The following is a 19226-nucleotide window of genomic DNA, read 5'->3' on the forward strand; positions in this document are numbered from 1 at the left end:
TTGCCAACAGAAATGCCAGCTGATGCTAGGGAGGATCATTCATGTCTTCAAAAAGTCCCCAAGATAGCCGGGTCTTCCCGAAGCCCTAACGCTGCCCTCTCCAAACCTTCATCTTCAGGAGGCCAACTCTCCTTCGATCACTATGGTACCGACAGTGATGAGCACCTTGAAGTCTTATTAAATTCCCAGAGCCCCTTGGGGAAGGTGAGCGATGTGGCCCTTCTAAAAATCGGGCACGAAGAGCCTCCTTTTGACGGGATAATGGATGGATTCTCCGGGAAGGCAGCAGAAGACCTCTTCAGTGGGCACGAGATCTTGCCAGGCCCCCTCTCCCCGATGCAGACTCAGTTTTCGCCTTCCTCTGCAGACAGCAGTGGGCTGCGGCTAAGCTTCACCGAATCTCCTTGGGAAACCATGGAGTGGCTGGACCTTACTCCACCCAGTTCTACACCAAGCTTCAGCTCCCTGGGCCCCAGCGGCCCCAGCATCTTTAACATTGATTTCTTGGACGTCACGGATCTCAATTTGAATTCCCCCATGGACCTTCATTTACAGCAGTGGTAGATAATGTCTGTTGAAGAGGTGCTTAGGCAGACCCATGGGGATGCCATGGGGGAAATCACACAACCAAAAACGCTCCTATCATCCAAAAGGAGGAAGAGGTAGGCGAGGAGAAGGAGGAGGAGGAGGAGGGGAGAAGGAGAAAATTAAAAAGACACGATGGAGACTTCTGTGACAGTCAATGAGAGCAAATAGGAGTCTTTAGATCTATGTAAAATGTAATATTTACCAACGTGCAGTAACTGTTCATGATTTCAGCTGTGCACTCAGATATGTGATTTCTGAGATCAAGAATGCCAAAAAAAAAAAAAAAAAAACCTAAAATTCTTTCTTTCACTGCCTTTTCAAACACCAGTGTTTTTGTAGCCCATAATTTTTCTCAGGCATTGTTTGGGCGTGATCACGCTTCGTATGCTTTTCTTGTGAATTTATACTGTGGAAAGGAAATGTAGCTCTTTTGGAGTACAGGGAGTATAGCATAACCATCAAAGTTTCTGGAAGATTCACTCAGTGGTGGAGGCTGTGTTTCAGCACCCCCTTCCCTGTCTTTCCAAATAGAAGTCAGGCCCGACTTCAGTTGGGTGCTGGAGATAGAATAGAGGGACAGAGCCAACCCATTCCCAAGGAAGTGGAATCAACTCGGTGTCTCTTGGCCACAAAGCTGCCCCATTGGGGTGGTTCCAATTCTGGACCCAGGATTCCATGTGGTCACTGATAACAATGAACCTATGTTTGGTCCACCCAGAATTTCCCTCTTTCTCAACCAGTAGCCCAATCACTCCTGCTGTCTCTGTGATGATAAGCACCACAAAACAGCCAAGAACCTGAAAGCAAACAAAAACCAAAACCCCCTGCCATATGGAACATTCCCCAACACAACCCCCCTTTAGTTTCAAAGACTGGAGATAATCCCATGATCACATGGGAAGAACATCTCTAGCTTCGGGAAGCCATGGCGGGATCATTCAGACAAGCTATAGAGAACACTGTTTCACGTGTCATGAGAATAAACACCATGGATTACTATAGCCGGATGACTAATTATGGAGGTCCAACTTTTCTTGGAGGGTGGAAGGGGGCCCACCTGTCTTATCTTCTCCCACTGCACTTTTCTTTCAAGATACCAATCTTTTCTTGCTCCCCTTTTGAAACTCCTTCTTTTTCTGCCCCAACTTGGAGAGGAGAGGACTCCAGATCTAACAAGGTGCCATACCCCTAATAAGCCATATTTTAAAAAGCTAAAACTCCAGGCTCTCCTGGAGAACTCATTCTCCATATGCATAATTTGCTTCAAAAAGCCGAAAGAATGTCCTTGCAGTGAGTGGGGAAGGATAACCTTGGGGTCCTCCGTCCCAAAGCTCATTCTTCAGTCATTTGATTTACTGCAGTCATCAATTTGGGTGGTTCAGGGGAAATTGGAAATTATTACATTGTAAAAATAGATGTGAACGATATTTACCAGGAGAGAGAGGATTTCAGGTCTTGGTGGTGAAAGGAAACAGAGTCGCACATGGAAAACGAGGGAAGGAAGAAAGACAATTTTTCTCATGTGCGTTCCTCATTATCTTGTGCTTTTGCTGGGAGTTGTTTTCAGCTCAAGTGGCAAGGCAGTCGCTCTAAAGCTCACTGTGGCTCCCAGCTCACCGTTTTCTAGTGTTGCATGCTGTAGAACGTAGCTATTGCTGGTTTGGTTGTTGTTGTTGTTGTTGTTGTTGTTGTTGTTGTTGTTGTTGTTTTAATTTAAATCACTAAGGCACTGTTTTCTTCTTTTGTAAAAAAAAAAAAAAAAATTCACTGTGCACTTACGGAGAAAATAACCAAAAATGTTGTGATTTTAGAAGTTCTCTCTTGGAGAAACCAAAGATTTAGAAGTCATTCCATTGTTACCTTGTAAACATGTGTGAACACAGAGTGTTTTTGGTGACTAGTACTCTGAAAGCTTCCAGAGCTTATGGGGGGGCAGGGTAGGTATGCATATGTGTATAGTTATATACAGATGCATATGTCTGTGCGCATATGTGTGTGCATATATACAGGGATATGTATATATCTATACATATATGTGCAGTCGTGTGTCTCTTGAAAAGCAGTGACACAGAGTCCTGTACCAAAAGCCTTTGAAGCCCCAGTTTGCTGTGAAATACTTGGCCTTTGTCACTACGAGTTCCCGATTAATCAACCAGACTCTACGTTGCCTCCCTGTGAATGACTAACAGCTCCAGCTCAGTGAGTCACAGCCACTTGCTTACCATGAACACGCTCATCTTGACAAAGAATACGGACGTGAAAAGACAGAACTGCTCCCCCATTAGTGATACAGTCTCTCGTAGAAAAGCATCAAAGGGCCATGAAAATCGTTTTTACATTCCTTGATCTGCATTGTGCTTTAAGAGATCCACGTGCTAAATTCTGCATTTTGCGGTTCACGTCAGTCATCGGAACCCAAAATCTAGAGGGGGAGGAAAGAATCCCCAGTGTTTTCTGTGAAGCCGAGGATACGGGGAAGAAAACTTTGTTGGCGCATTCCTCACGTGTGCTTATCCCTCGGAGGTCAGAGTTTTATTTTGGATCTTGACGAAGCTTGCTGGTCAGCCCGTGTTTCATGTGCCCATGTTGTACCATTTGTATGTTTATGTTTTCTCCCTTTGCTGCCTTTGGAAAACAAACTCACAGTGTCCCTACTCTGAGACTCTGGCCTGAGCGTTAATTATGGTTTCCTTTGGGTATTTCTAGCAGAAGGACTAGACTTGGTCAGGAGGCCGCTGTGCTTTGTAAGACTGTGCACTGTCACGGAGACCTTTTTAAGATATTACCAGCACCGATACGCAAGCATCACAGCCGACAAGAGATACTTGCTATTTCCAACCAACACACTTCACACAGAGCAGACCCTGGATTCTTGGCCTCAGCCCCCCTCCCACAGGCTCCACACCATATTCGCTGTATATCTCTCCGTAGAGCAGAAGTGAGATACACGGTAGAAAATCAGGGATATAGCTGAGAAAGCATCGAAGAAGTTGGCTGCACCCAGTGGATCGGATAAACCATGCTAATTCATCTGTCTCCTGTTGGGAGTGTTTAAGTTCTTTTAGACTCTAAGGGCGTCCTCTTTTCTGGGGACCAACCAACCAGGCATGACTGGGAGATGGACAGAAGAGACTTCTGAAGATGGCCACCAAGTTTCTTAATGCTCTTAGAGCCTGAAAACAACCATGAGTCGTTTTCTTGAGACTCCTAGGACCCCCGTGGTGAAGCAGACCTGCAGACACAGACGTTTGCAGCCAACGCCAATGTTGCTGCAGCCACATGGGTTCTAATGGTAGTTACCAACAGACTCCGAAAATTCATCTGTGCAAATACTTTCGTTAAGCCAGTGCTTAGTAGTATTAGCCCTGCTACTAACAGTGTTATTGAGACAACATGCATTCTGTTATAAGGGGGAGAGAGAAGAAGGGAGGGAGGGAGGGAGGAAGGAAGGAAAGGAAGGAAGGAAAGGAAGGAAGGAAGGAAGGGAAGAAGGAAGAAAAGGGAGGGAAGAAGGAAGGAAGGGAAGAAGGAAGGATGGAAGGAAAGAAGGGAACAAGAAAGGAAGGAAAGAAAGAAGGAAGGAAGGGAGGAAGGAAGGAAGGAAGGAAGGAAGGAAGGAAGGAAGGAAGGAAGGAAGGACAGAAGGAGAGGAAAGGAGGAAGGGAGGAAAACCAAGAGTGTCTCCACCTGAATAGTCAGGGGTCTGTGCACTGGTGGCCTTAGCCATTCAAAAACATTTATTTCCAATCTGGAGGAAAACAAAACAAAACAAAACAAAACACCCTACTCTAAGCATTCAAGACAGTCCTTCTCAAAATTTATTTAGGCTCCATCTGCTCTTCCAGAAGCAAATGCCGGTCTGGCTGAAAACGCCCGCATCAAGTTTGCTCACCCAGTGGACAATTCCCTGACGCATGACCTACGCAAAAGCGCACGAATCCCCAGACGTCCACTACTAAACTGATAAAGTACAGATAGTTCAGATTCCGTGATGGGGAGCTGCTGTTCGTGTAAGGAAGAACCCTGGGAATGTCCTAGCCCCTAAACCAGAAACCCCTTAGCTCTGAATTTTTAAAAAGTGGGGGGAGGGGCTTCGTTTTTCCAGAAGGGAGAGTAGAGGGCCCCTTTTCTGCCAAAACCTATCACCTGCACAGACATTTTTTTTTTTCTTGTCTCTGAGATCCAACAGCCAGAGCATAGCACTTGGCGATCTTTCTGTATCTCCCACCCCTGAGCGTTGGTTTTCATTGCTAGATACAGAAGCCCCTTGAAAATCAGGAAAGGGTTAAGGAAACTTCTACTGTCTTTTTTTCCATTCACTGCCTTTGGCTTTCATAGCAAGCTCTGGATGCAAAAGGGACACTTCCGGGGGAGGGGTGTCCGTGGGGAGCCACCACCCCTCAGGAGGAAATCACTTGGCCGTCCTCAGTCAGGGCTTCATTCCTCACAATGGGAAGCCCTCAAGGGCTGGCACGCAGTTTGCTTGCTATCTGGTGTGCGAGAACTCAAGAGTGAAGACGGTCTGGGGCTTTCCTTTCCCTGTAAATCCAGTATAAACCAGCAGGGGGGCTCAGATGATGAATTTGCTAGTTCTTTCTTAGATGGATAATATCACTAAACACGCAGAGTCCAGGTCCTGAAACAAGATGGTCCTATGGTTCCGGGGCTGCTCAGGGTTGTGTTCAGGAGCTGGGTTTGATTCTAGAATCCACATTTTCAGAGCACCCCTGGCTAGGTGGAGTCTATGCCTGAGAAGATGATTTCAAGACATGGAAAGATCTGGGAAGAATTTCTCTATCATCTATCTGCCAGGGACCCACTGGGTTCAATAACATATAAGTGAGCTCCCTTTTGATTCTAGGGTTTGGCGATTCCCCAATGGATTAGGATGAACCAAACTCCTGACCATCTCTTGTGCTTCGTATAACGACCTGCTCCCATCATGGATGCTGGTTAATGTGAGTTTCCTCTATAAATGGTTTCCCAGCTCCCAAGTGTTTATGGAAAGGCGGAGCATGATGGTGGGGATCCTGGATGCTATTCTAGTGTTTTCCAAAGAAAGAGAACCCACACTGCTCCCTGGAGCTCCCCTCCAGTCGGCCTGCAGTGAGGAAAGAGGGTGACACATTGCTGGGTGCCTGAAGCCCTCCCTTGGTGAAACACAAAAGAAACGCTTTGCAAAGCAATCAGAAAAGCCAGCATATGGTTCTCTGTGGGACCTGCGTATTGTTTTCACTTTGGTCTCCTTTGCTCAAGTATCCATTACCAGAAAGAAACGTGTGTTACCAGGAAAAGAAGCAATAGCTAAAATACCAAAGTTGGCATGTATTCTTTTTAAAAAATATATAAATATATTTTTAAATAAAATGTTTTATTTTGAAAAAGACCTGTGAGCTTTTTCTCGCCCCCCCGCCGATTATATGATATCCCAGGCACTGTACCAGGCCCTCTACAGGTGTCTTTTTTTTTTTTTCATTGTGTTCTCACAATGGCACCTTGAAACTATGATTATTATTCCCATTTTACATACGAAGAACTGGAGGTTCAGAGAGGCTAAGGAAATTGTTTAAGATTCTATACCAGGGAGATGGGGGGTGGGGCACCTGACTGGCTCAGTCAGTAAAGCATGTGACTTTTGATGTCAGGGTTGTGAGTTCAAGCCCCACGTTGGGTGTGGAGCCTACTTAGTTAAAAAAAAAAAATCTATACCTGAAATATATTGAGCCAGCAGTCAAACTCTTTTTATTTCCAAAGTCCTTGATCTCAAACAGTGCACATCTCTGCATTTGTCACTGATGACACTATTAAAATGAAGACTTTTGTGGAAAGGAGCAGACTCTCCTGTCACATACAGTGCAGAGTCTGATGTGGGGCTCGAAACCACAAACCATGAGATCATGACCTGAGCTAAAATCAAAAGTCAGATGCTTAACCGACTGAGCCATCCAGGTGCCCCCAAGAGACCTCATTTTTGACTTGATCACCTCTGTGAAGACCCTATCTCCAAATAAGGCCATATTCTGAGGTAACAGGGATTAAGACTTCAACATATGAATTGGGAGGGGAGGCACAATTCAACCCATAATGGGAAGCAAACAGGGGCTATGCCACGAGGAGCCTCCTAAGGCATACTGAAGAGTATGAACTTACAGGCTTTACCAGTATGAGCTTTGGGGCGCCTGGGTGGCTCCGTCGGTTAAGCATCTGACTTCGGCTCAGGTCATGATTTCACGGTTTGTGAGTCTGAGCCCCACATGGGGCTCTGTGCTGACAGCTCAGAGCCTGGAGCCTGCTTCTGATCTGTGTCTCCCTCTCTCTCTGCCCCTCCCCCACTCATGTGCATGCGCGCTCTCTCTCTCTCTCAGAAATAAATAAACATTAAAAATTTTTTAAAAGGTATGAGCTTATGAAGCGTGATCTTTAAACCAGTAGGACATCAGTGAAGAGTTTTAAGCAAGAGAGAGCTATAATCTTTAAACACTTTAGAGAGATAACTCTACAGCATGGAAATGGATTAGAATGGCAGGATAAGGGAAGGCCAGCCCAGTCAATTTTTGTGAATGACTATGATAAATCATTGGTGCCCTACTTACTCTATAGACACGAGAGCTTAAAGGGAAATGATGAGTAACCAACATACTGGATCTAGAATAATGCTGGGTTGGGAGTGGGGTCTGAGTGAAGGTAGTGAAGAACCCATTGCAGTAAACCAGCCAGCCAACAAGCAGGTAGTGACTCTCCTAAGAAAGGAGTAGTGGGAATAGAGAGACGAAGGTTGATTTGAAACATGTTAATAGACTGGAAAGTATGAGATTGATCATCGGGTGTGGATAGTAAGGAGGATTCGGAGTGGGAGGGATAGCTGGATGTTGGATGTTGAGTGCATGTTAATTCCATTCACAGGGGCAAAAGGCCAGAATGAGGAGTAGATACTTGATAGGAAAAATCGTGAATTTGATTTTTGAGGGTCTCGCGCCTCTGGGACACATACACATCAAAAGTCTTCACTAGAGGGGTGCCCGGGTGGCTCAGTCGGTTGAGCAGCTGACTCTTTTTTTTTTTTTTTTTTTTTTTAATTTTTTTTTTTTTCAACGTTTATTTATTTTTGGGACAGAGAGAGACAGAGCATGAACGGGGGAGGGGCAGAGAGAGAGGGAGACACAGAATCGGAAACAGGCTCCAGGCTCTGAGCCATCAGCCCAGAGCCCGACGCGGGGCTCGAACTCACAGACCGTGAGATCGTGACCTGGCTGAAGCCGGACGCTTAACCGACTGCGCCACCCAGGCGCCCCGAGCAGCTGACTCTTCATTTTGGCTCAGGTCATGATCTCGAGGTTCATGGGTTCGAGTCCATGCTGAGAGCATGGGAGCCTGCTTAAGATTCTCTCTCTCCCCTTCTCTCTGCCCCACTCATGTGCTCTCTTGCTCTGCTCACTCTCTTGCTCTGTCTCTAAACTTAAAAAAAAAAAAAGTCTTCATTAGAGAGGTCTAGAACTCAGAATGCCTTTGCATGGACATTTAGACACAGGACTATCCCACACACAGAAGATAATGGACACCATGGTAATGGCTTTGATCTACACAATGTATGCAGTGAGAAAAAAAGGGGGTGCCATGGAAACCCAGCAGGTAAGATATCGGCAAATGAGAAAGGAAAGGGAGTGGCTGAAAAATCAGGAGGAAAACCAGGAGCTGGCAGTCCCCTAGACACTGAGGTGGGAGAAAATTTCAGGAAAGAGGGAGTCTTTAATCATATCATATTTAATGCCGCCATGTTCCATAAACAAGGGCTGAAGACTGTTGCTTGATTTTGTAATAAGGAGGCGGTTGTTAACCAAGGTGAGAGCATCGTGGGGGCAGGGGTGTAGACTGAGGAATAAAAGGAAGTGAGGAGGTGGAGACAAAGAATCCAGGCATGCATTTCAAGAAGTATGACAATGTGGGGAAGAAGACACACATGGCCATGGCAGACAGTGAAAAATTTGAAGGACTTATTTTCAAGAGGATAGATATTTGAGCTAATTTAAAAGCTAATGAGAAATAGGTAGTATACCCAAGAGAGAAGGTGGTGGATAATGGTATTGAGGTTGAGCTGCCTTCGAGAAGAGGGGAGAAATGTCTTTTGGGACAGGAGAGAAAGAGGAGGGTGGGCGGAGATGGGGGTGTGTTGACAGGTGTGGTAGGACACCGAGGGAAGTTGTCAAATGGTGGCTTCCATTTTATACTTTGAAATGAGATGAAGAGACAATGTTCATCTGTTGGGGAGAAGAAGAATGGGGTAGAAGTTTTAGTAAAAACAGAGAAAGGCCAATTGAAGAGCAGTAGAAAATGGAAGAGAGAGCTGATCAGGACCCCTAGAAGGATGCCTAGGGCAGAGCTGGGAGACCTGGCTGGAGATCATCCCCACTGCATGATGAGGGGGACTTTCCATTAACAACATCAGTAGCCCGGCAGTGGAAGTAGAGACAGCAGAGGGGTAGGTGCCTCCAGCCAAATAAGGATAATAAATTCAGATTGGAGACAGAAAGAGGTGAGGCTCAGAAACTAGACGTGAGCCAATAAAAATCGGTATTGACTAACACAGTGTTGTTCCAATACTGTATTGGTCATGATTTTCTACACAAAGAGAACCAATAGGATTATAGGTAGGTAAGTAGATAGATAGATAGATAGAAAGACAGATAGATAGATATAGAGATAGCGAACTAAAGATAGAGATCTATGTAGATATCTCTATAAAATATGGATGTATCTATAAAGACATATATTTATAGATCTATTGGGATATACAAATGTATGGCATCCATATAGATGATATATAGATACAGAGATTTATTTTGGGAATTGGCTCACGCAATTATGGAGGTTGAAATATACCATTATATGCTGTCTGCTAGCTGGGAAACCAGGAAACCCAGGAAATGTAATTCAGACTAAGTCTGAAAGCCTGACACCGGGGGAGCTGGTGATACAAACCCCAGAGTCCAAAGGCCTGAGATCCAGGAGTTCTGATGTACAAGAGCAGAGAAGAGGGATGTCCCAGCTCAAGAAGAGAGAGAGAATTCACCCTTCCTCTACTTTTTGTTCTGTTCCAGGCCTTCAACAAATCGGATAACACCCACCCACACTGGTGAGTATGGCTCCTCTACTCCGTCTACTGAATCAAAGGCAACCTTTTCCAGAAACACCCTCACAGACGTACCCAGAAATAATGTTTCACCAGCGACGTGGGTGTATCCCTTCATCCAGTCAAACTGACACATAAAATTAGGGGCACCTGGCTCTCTTCAGTCAGTTAAGTGTCTGACTCTCTATCTCAGCTCAGGTCTTGATCTCAGGGTTGTGAGTTCAGGCCCTGCCTCGGGTTCTGTGCCGGGTGGGAAGCCAACCTAAAAAAGAAAAAAAAATCGACACACAAAATTAATCATCACAAAAAGTGGAGACGGGTAACGGTCTCCCGTTCTGGCTTAAAGTGGAAACTTTGATTCCACGCGTGCCTAGATTATACGAAGTCCCCTGTATCATCCCAAAGCCCACATCACCTCCAAAAGTCAAGAAATGCCCTTGCATCCAGTAATGGAAAGAAGGACCCACTGTTCCTGGCTTTTGTTGTAAAAATGGAACACAAGTGCATATTCTTTGGGACTAGAGAATCCTATATCCACGAAGATGGGTTGTTTTGAGTTGCGTCTTTGCGCTTCCCACCCTCCAGGACAGGGAGTTAGAGCCACAACTGCTGAGTGGGAAGTCCAGGAACTTTCCATTTATTACCGCTATCAGCCCGAGGGGCTCCTTGGGAAGCGTGGTCTTGCTTCCTTGGTCTCATGCTCAGGCAAGGGACCTCCAGGCCAAAGTCAGCTCAGACTTCTCCAGCATGGAGAGCTGCTGTTCTCTGAGTAACGTGGCCCTCTAGATGGGCATGCTGGATCCTGTGTTCTTGTTCTCCTTCCAAGCCTCAAGCCGGACTCAAGCCCTCTGTGTTTCTGCTGCACAGCAAACGGATAAGGGTCCACACTGACACTTCCCAAGGGAACAGTACTGGCAAGGACAGCGTCCAGTGGTGGTGACCACTAGGTGATATAATTTATCATCTAGATCAGAACACTTCTGCTCAGGACAAATGCTATAGTCAACGGAAGCCCAAGATAACCAGCATCTAAGACTGTCCCAGGCAAACCAGGACTATGGTCACCTTAACTATAAGCCACCTGAAGGACCTAGAACGTCCATCCACTTTCATTTACCCCCAAATGTTCAGTTGACATGATGCAGGGGCCAGGCCACCAGTCTTATCACTTTTTAGCATATCTTCCTGCCCTGCACAGGTACCTACCCTCCTGACTTCTATTACCATGAGTTTGTGTTTGCCTGTTTCTAACTTTATGTAAATGGAATCAAATAGAATATACTCTTCATGATGCCATGTTTTTCTGCTCAGGTTTTTTTGTGAGATTCATCCGTGTCTTCACCCACTATCAGGTGCAGCAACAATGCACGCATTTTCCTTGCCATATAGTATTCCACTGTATGAATTTATCACCTTTTATTTATCTGCTCACAGAATCCAAAGCAGGCTCCAGGCTCCGAGCTGTCAGCACAGAGCCCGACGCGGGGCTTGAACTCAGGAACAGTGAGATCAGACCTGCGCTGAAGTCAGACACTTAACTGACTGAGCCACCCAGGCACCCCCTTTTTCTTTTCATTTTAGAGAGAGAGAAAGAATCTTAAGCAGTCTCCATGCTCAGCGTGGAGCCTGATGTGGGGCTCGATCCCACGACCACAGGATCATGACCTGAGCTGAAATCAAGAGTTGGACGCTCAACCGACTTAGCCAGCCAGGACCCCCTATCTGCTCTCCTGTTGATGGACATTTCGATAGTTTCCAATTGGGGGCCATTAAAAATGTTGCTCTCTGATATGGACATTCTGGCTCATGCCTTTTGTTGCAAACAGGTACGCATTTCTGTAGAACACGTGATACTGTCGACAGGTGATGGGGTGTGCATTCTGCTGAGGATTACCCAGTAATTCGAAAACAGTTTCCGAAGTGCTCGTGCTGATCCCCCTCTGCCCGAAATACATGAGTTCCAGTTGTTCGGCATCTTGGTTCTACCAGTCTTTTTTGACTTTAGCCATTCTGGTCTGTCGTCCATTTTTCTTTTGGGTTTTCTGCCTTTTCTCTGTTGGACTGTAGGATCCTTTATATGATCCAGAGTTGAGTCCTTTGACTGTTTTGTACATTGGAGATAACTTCTCGCACCCTGGAGATGGCTTTTTCTTTGTCTTCATGGTGTCCCCTGATAGACCAAAGTCCCTAATCGTGAGGTACCCCCATTCGCCAGTATTGTCTTGAAGGTGAGAGCTTTTAGAGTCATGTTTAAGAAACCATTGTCGACGCCAAGGTCACGTAGACGTTGTTCCGTCTTGCTCTTTATTTCAATTTTTTTCGTCTCTTTTGGAAAGAACGATTTTTTAGTAATAAAGTGTCTGATAAACCTTTTCCAGTCATGACGTGTTTTTTTTTTTTTTTCAACGTTTTTTATTTATTTTTGGGACAGAGAGAGACAGAGCATGAACGGGGGAGGGGCAGAGAGAGAGGGAGACACAGAATCGGAAACAGGCTCCAGGCTCCGAGCCATCAGCCCAGAGCCTGACGCGGGGCTCGAACTCACGGACCGTGAGATCGTGACCTGGCTGAAGTCGGACGCTTAACCGACTGCGCCACCCAGGCGCCCCTCATGACGTGTTTAGAAATAACTTTCTTTCGCCCTTGTTTGTGAATTTTGGACCAGACGTAGACTTTTTGAGTTGCACCCGAGTCACAACCTATTTCCATTGGAGCTCTGGAAATGTGGCTGAAAATCTTATTAGCATTGAGTGTTGCATGTACCAAGAGAATCAGATTCTCTTCTCTTTGGGGACAACCCTCTTTTCTCTCTGAAGAGTACTTATATACATTTATATCTTTCTTTTGTTGCTGTTTTTGGTTTGGGTTTTTCGTTGTTGTTTTTTTTTTTAATTTTTTAATGTTTATTTATTTTTGAGAAAGAGTGAGCACAAGCGGGGAGGGGCAGGGAGAGAGGGAGACACAGAATCGGACGGAAGCAGGCTCCAGGCTCCAAGCCGTCAGCACAGAGCCCGACGCGGGGCTCGAACTCTCAAACCATGAGATTATGACCTGAGCTGAAGTCAGACGCTTCACCGACGGGAGCGACCCAGGCACCCCACTGTTTTGTTTTTTTAATTGACATGTAATTGACATAAAACATGATACTGGTTTCAGACTTGCAACATAATGATTATGTATATATTGATATATGTATATATAATGATATACATAATGCTATATTTAAATATTGCAATATGGTCACCAAGAAAGTCTAATTACACTCACTCCATACATAGTTATAATTTTTTTTCCTGTGATGCAAACTTTTAAGATTTATGTTAGCAACTTTCAAATATACAACACAGTACTTAATTTTGAAATTCAGAAGTTTTTACCAGGATATGTGTAGGGTTCCCCCCCACACACCCACTCCCCAACAGTAATATTTTCTGGCACTTAGTGAATTATTTTAATTTTGACCAGAGCCTTCCTTCAGCCCTGCAAAATGTTTTTCTAGCATTTTTAAGGTTATTTCTTCATCATCTGCTGTGGAAATTCTATGACATATTTTTTGAATGCCTGAGAAAAGATTCCATGTTTTTGTGGGGTTTTTTTTCCTTTTCCCCTTCATTTCATTGAGTTACCTACTTTTTCCTCGGAATTTTGAGAGCCTGCTTCTAGTCTGTCTTTTAATGCACCCATTCAATTTGGGGGCAGTATCCAGGCTGCTATTTCCTGCCTCTGTTGCAGTTAATTAACTTGAGAGTCATGGATTTCTTTATCCAAGAACTCTTTCTTGTTTAATGAGGCTCTTTTTCATGGCAACCCACTCCTGTCATATCAAAGCGATGTTCTCTCAGTTCTTACCAGGCATACAAATTGGACTTTAAAACTATATTGCCCTTGGGGCGCCTGGGTGGCTCAGTTAAGTGTCCGACTCTTTCTTTTTTTTTTAATTTTTTTTAATGTTTATTTATTTTTGAGACAGAGAGAGACAGAGCATGAACGGGGGAGGGTCAGAGAGAGGGAGACACAGAATCTGAAACAGGCTCCAGGCTCTGAGCTGTCAGCACAGAGCCCGATGCGGGGCTCGAACTCACGGACCGCGAGATCATGACCTGAGCCGAAGTCAGCCGCTTAACCGACTGAGCCACCCAGGCGCCCCTGTGTCTGACTCTTGATATCGACTTAGGTCATGATCTCACAGTTTGTGGGTTCGAGCCCTCCATTGGGCTCTGTGCTGACAGTGAGGACCATGCTTGAGATCCTGTCTCTCCCTCTCTCTGCCCTTTCCTTGCTCACTCTCCAAAACAAAAACGAAAACAAAACCCCAACCCCCCCCCAAAAAAAAACCCGGAAACAACAAACAAACAAACAAAACAACCCCCAAAATCCTATATTGCCTTACTTCCTACTTACTCGATGGGGGGCATTTCTCGGAATTCTCAGATTAGCTTCCCTGTTTCATAGAGGTTAAATAGCCTGCCATTAGAGCACAGGTGTTTGAACTAGACAAACCTGGGTTTGAATCCCAATTGTGACACTTAACGGCTATTCGCCTAAACCCTCTGAGCTTGGACTTACTTGAGGGACATCCTAAAACCCTCATCTCAGGGGTGCCTGGCTGGCAGGGTCTGCTACTCTTCATCTCAGGGTTGTGAGTTCGAGCTCCATATCGGTGGTAGAGCCTACTTGGGAAAACGAACAAATAAACCCTCATCCCAGAGTTCCTTTAAGGATTAAATAAGATAATATATGCTGAGTGACAGTTGACCCTTGAACACCGCGGGTTTGAACTGTGCAGATCCACTTATACGTGAATATTTTTCAGGAAATATATTGGAAATGTATTTTGGAGATTTACAACAGGCTGAAAAAAAACCTTGCCACCAGTATAGCCTAGAAATACCAAGAGGAAAAGAAAAAGGTATTATTGTGAGAATATGGTATATAATACATATCACATACAAAATGTCTGCTGATCCTGTTGGTGGGAATGCAAACTGGTATAGCTGCTCTGGAAAACAGGGTGGAGGTCCCTCAAAAAGTTAAAAATAGATCTACCCTATGATCCAGCAATAGCACTGCTAGGAATTTATCCAAGGGATACAGGAGTGCTGATGCATAGGGGCACTCGTACCCCAATGTTTATAGCAGCGCTTTCAACAATAGCCAAATTATGGAAAGAGCCTAAATGTCCATCAACTGATGAATGGATAAAGGAATTGTGGTTTATATACACAATGGAATACTACATGGCAATGAGAATGAATGAAATCATGCCATTTGCAGCAACATGGATGGAACTGGAAGGTGTTATGCTGAGTGAAATCAGTCAGAGAAGGACAGATATTGTATGTTTTCACGCATATGTGGAACTTGAGGTAGAGAGGTCTGGTTAGTCCAGATTTGGTGGCTGAGATGGTGGGGGAGGTGGTCCAGAAGAGATGGTGTGGATCTTCATTTATTTCCACCCCCGCCCCCAAAGAATAGTAAATTCTGCCTGGCCAGTGCTCCCCTCACTCAAAAATCACCCATGCTGTTCTCTGCCAAAACTGTCCGTGGAAACTTTCTCTATTTCCATGAGTAACATAGAATTTCTCCATTACCTTTGATGAGTTATTTCAAAATGACACTGGACAAAGAAATCAGTCGAAATCTCCTGGCTTTAGGCAACATTGTGGTCCCGAATGTTGAATTCAAAATTTAGTATAAATAAAGGGAATTAACACGTGAAAGTTTTTGGTGAAAATACAGTTGAGTATTTCTATTGTTTGGGGCTAGGGGAGATTTCCTAAGCATTAAATCAAAGGCATAAAACTTTTATAAAGGAAGAGATTGATGGATTTGACCACATTAAAAATATAAAATTCCTGGAAGATAAAAGTCCGCATTAGAGATCTTAGGAGGGAAAGGCCAAACTGGAGAAAACCTTTGCCATAGACACAGCAGTATTAATATAATTAATATAACTGACAAGCTTTTTAAAATCAGTAAGAAAATATGGAACCCCATTGCAGAAAAATGGGCTGGGGACATGAAGAGGTCAGCAGCCAACTGAAGAAGAAAAACGAAACAGCCAAGAAACATGCGGGCAAACTGTTTCAATGTGATTTTTAAACATGCAAATCAAAACGGAACTAGAATGCTATTTCTCATCTACTCATCTGGCAAGATTATTAAAAATGGTAATAGTGTAGGTCAGGGTGTGGGGAAAATGGAAAATTTATGCACAGGAGGTGGGTCTGCAAAATGTTTTCATTTTTTTTTTATCTAGAGGAATAATTTGGCAATACAATAAGAAGCTTAAAGACATAGTGCAGAAATTCTTTCATTTTGATCTTAAAGAAATAGGTATATGTATAGTTTTAGGCACGAATGTGTTAATTGCAGAGCTATTTAGAATAACAGAAGAGAGGACAGGACATATGTCCTAACAAGCGTGATTCCATTTTTGAAATATATCTATAAATTTATAATGTTATCTTGGTTGGCAAGAATATGCATGGTGTTCACTTTTTAATTTATCTGAATTATTTATTCTTCCACAAATACCATTAAAATGTATGTGCCTTTATACATACACACATATACCGTTAGATCTTGTTCATTAACATTTTATTAGTGAATTAATTTTATTCATAATTTTTATATCCATTTTTATAAGTGAAATTGATGTGTTGTTTTTGTGTTTGTGCTATCTTCATCAGGTTTGGTAACAGGGTTAAGCCAATTTCATAAAATGAATTGGGTTGCCTTCATTCTATTTCTGTGTTCTGGAACACTTTAAATAGCAGAGGAATTAATCTGTTCCTCGAATCTTTTAAAGAGCTCCCCATAAAGCTATCTGGACCTGATTACTTTGGGGAGTGTTTCTCTGTGACAATGTTTCCAATTTTTTCAGGGTTCTTGGTCTACTCATTCTTGCCAACCCTCCCCCCCCACACACTTTTTAAGTTTATTTTTATTTATTTTGAAAGAGAGAGAGAGCAAGTGGGGGAGGCGACAGGAAGAGAGAGAGGGAGACAAAATCCCAAGTAGGTTCCACACTATGAGCACAGAGTCTGATACTATGAACTTGAACTCACAAACCATGAGATCATGACACGAGCTGAAATCAAGAGTTGGAGGCTTAACAGACTGAGCCACCCAGGCGACCTTCATTCTTGCCACCCACTTTTGAACCATCTCAAGCAAGTTATGTTTCCCTAGTGAAAACAGAGCATATTTTAAAATAAGTAAACATAAAATTTCAGAGGTAGTCTCCCCTAATTTTTATGTATTTAGTTTTGCACGTGTGATTAAATCCTTTTTCTCACTCTCAAGGCCATCTGTTTTTCTTCTTTTCCCCTTTCTTTAGATCTATTCACTTCACCCATCTTTTAAAATAACCCGCCCTAAAGTGGATTCATCAATTACGTCTTTAATTTCAGCTGTGGTCTGCATCAAGCTTGCTCCACACCTGTTTGTTGTAGAGCCCAAGGTGAGAGGGACAATGGGCACCTGGGTGAAATTCTTAGGCGGAAGAGGTGAAGAGGACGAGAGGGAAATGTATAAAGCTCCTCAATGCAAAGGCTGGCGGTATGGTGCATGTCCCTTTAACCCACATGCCATTGGCCAAAGCGGTCACACTGTCAAGTCCAAAGTTACTAGGTAGAGACATACACCCCGCCCGTCATTAGGCTTTGGCAAAGGTATAGATCCAAGGGGAGCTGAAAAATTGGATGTGGTTCCTGCACAAAGATAGGAACATCTATCACCTTGTTTAAAAGAGTCTTTAGACTAGGTATGTTTCAGTGGTGTAAATTTTATACCTGCAGAGAGAAAGGTGATCCGAATCTGAAAAGGATAAACAATATCTTTCATTTATAGTGTAGCACTGAATGTTATTTTGAATGTTAGGTACACCCAGGTCAAAAGCAATGCATTGAGCAAATAGTTCGGTCAGTTCACTGGCTCCCCAAATTTATGGCTCAGAGATTCTATTCTATAACCACCCCCACCCCCCACCCCCCCCACCCCCCCCCCCGCCATATAGTAGGTGATGAGAGTGGCTTGGAGAGACCAAGTAAAATGACTGGCCGTACTTATGTTGAGCATGTCACATCTTGCTCGGTTTTCTCTGTTCTGCTGGATTCTGTATTTTGAATTCCATTCTACAGATTAGTGCTCTCCAAAAGATTTATTGTGGCGATGGAGATGTTCTATTTTACACGAATACGGTAGCCACTAGACGCTTGGGGTCTTTGGTTATTAGAAATATGGCCTGGGGCACCTGGGTGGTTCAGTCCATTGAGCATCAGACTTTGGCTCAGGTCATGCTCTCACAGTTCGTGAGCGCGAGCCCTGCATTGGGCTCTGTGCTGACAATGTGGAGCCTGCTTGGGATTCTCTCTCTCTCTCTCTCTCTCTGCCCCTCCCCAACTTGTGCTCTTTCTCTTTCTCTCTGTCTCTCTCAAAATAAATAAATAAACTTAAAAAAAAATGTGACTAGTGTAATTGAGGAACTGAATTTCTAATTTTATTTAACTTTATTTAAAATTATGTTTAGGGGCACCTGGGTGGCTCAGTTGGTTAAGTGTCCGACTTCGGCTCAGGTCATGGTCTCACGGTTCGTGGGTTCAAGCCCCACCTCGGGCTCTGTGCTGACAGCTCCGAGCCTGGAGTCTGCTTCGGATTCTGTGTCTCCCTCTCTCTCTGCCCCTCCCCCGCTCATGCTCTGTATCTCTCTCTCAAAAATAAATAAATGTTGAAAAAAATTAAATTATGTCTAAATAACCCTGTATCTCTGCTGATGCCCATGTTGGGCAGGGCAGACTCCAGCAAATGTTTGGATTCAGATTGTAGATGCTAAAACCCCTCTAATTCAGAGCCTCCTAAGTGGCATGTCAGATTTCAAAGAACACGTATCTCAGTTAAATAGTACTACAACATTGTTGAAGCAAGTGAGAAGCCCATATGTGGTTGGGCAAAGCAAGTCATGTGACCGAACTTAAAGTCAATATGAAGCAGGAAGTGGGATCCTTCCATAGACCAAAGTTGAGCATATAAGTAACAGAATCTCATTTCTTCTTTCTCCTCCTCCTCCTCCTCTACTTTTCTTCTTCCTCCCCCCCTCCCCCTTCCCCCCTCCTCCTGCAAATGAACTTAATTTTAAGTCTATTCTTAGTTTAGATTTTTTAGTCTAGTTTTTGAATTTAATGTCAGATCATTCAGGGCGTCTGTCCTTCACATCTTGGCCATCGCAGCCTTCTTGTCATCTTCGATCCCAACGGCAGAAACACCCAGCACCTTCGGGTACTTTTGTATACCCTCGCAGCACACATTCAACAAATCGTTGCACGTGGCTTGGTGCAGAGAACTCTGCTGCCACCACAGGACTGTGGTTTGGGTACCCAGGCACTCTATGTAGACATCTTTACTGCTCCTGTGCCTTAAAAGGCACAGGGTCTCCGTGAACTTAGCCACTGCTAGCCATCACCTAAGAAGTGGTGCATAGAAGGTGCACTCCCCCTCTGTGGTATAGCTG

The 19226-nt window shown here is 44.2% G+C and overlaps 1 protein-coding gene across 6 annotated transcripts in view; it reads left to right on the plus strand.

Moving 5' to 3' along the window:
• The window catches only part of MYOCD (myocardin), a 111326-nt gene extending 105352 nt beyond the window's left edge, over positions 1-5974 (plus strand). For all 6 annotated transcript variants that reach the window (XM_058705890.1, XM_058705889.1, XM_058705891.1 and 3 more), the window contains one exon: positions 11-5974. In XM_058705890.1, coding sequence (XP_058561873.1) covers positions 11-564 — 554 coding nt within the window. In that variant the 3' untranslated portion in view covers positions 565-5974. The remainder of the gene's footprint in view (positions 1-10) is intronic.
• The last annotated feature ends 13252 nt before the right edge of the window (positions 5975-19226 follow it).

Source organism: Neofelis nebulosa, chromosome 16, assembly GCF_028018385.1.
Source record: "Neofelis nebulosa isolate mNeoNeb1 chromosome 16, mNeoNeb1.pri, whole genome shotgun sequence".
Taxonomy (NCBI): Eukaryota; Metazoa; Chordata; class Mammalia; order Carnivora; family Felidae; genus Neofelis; species Neofelis nebulosa.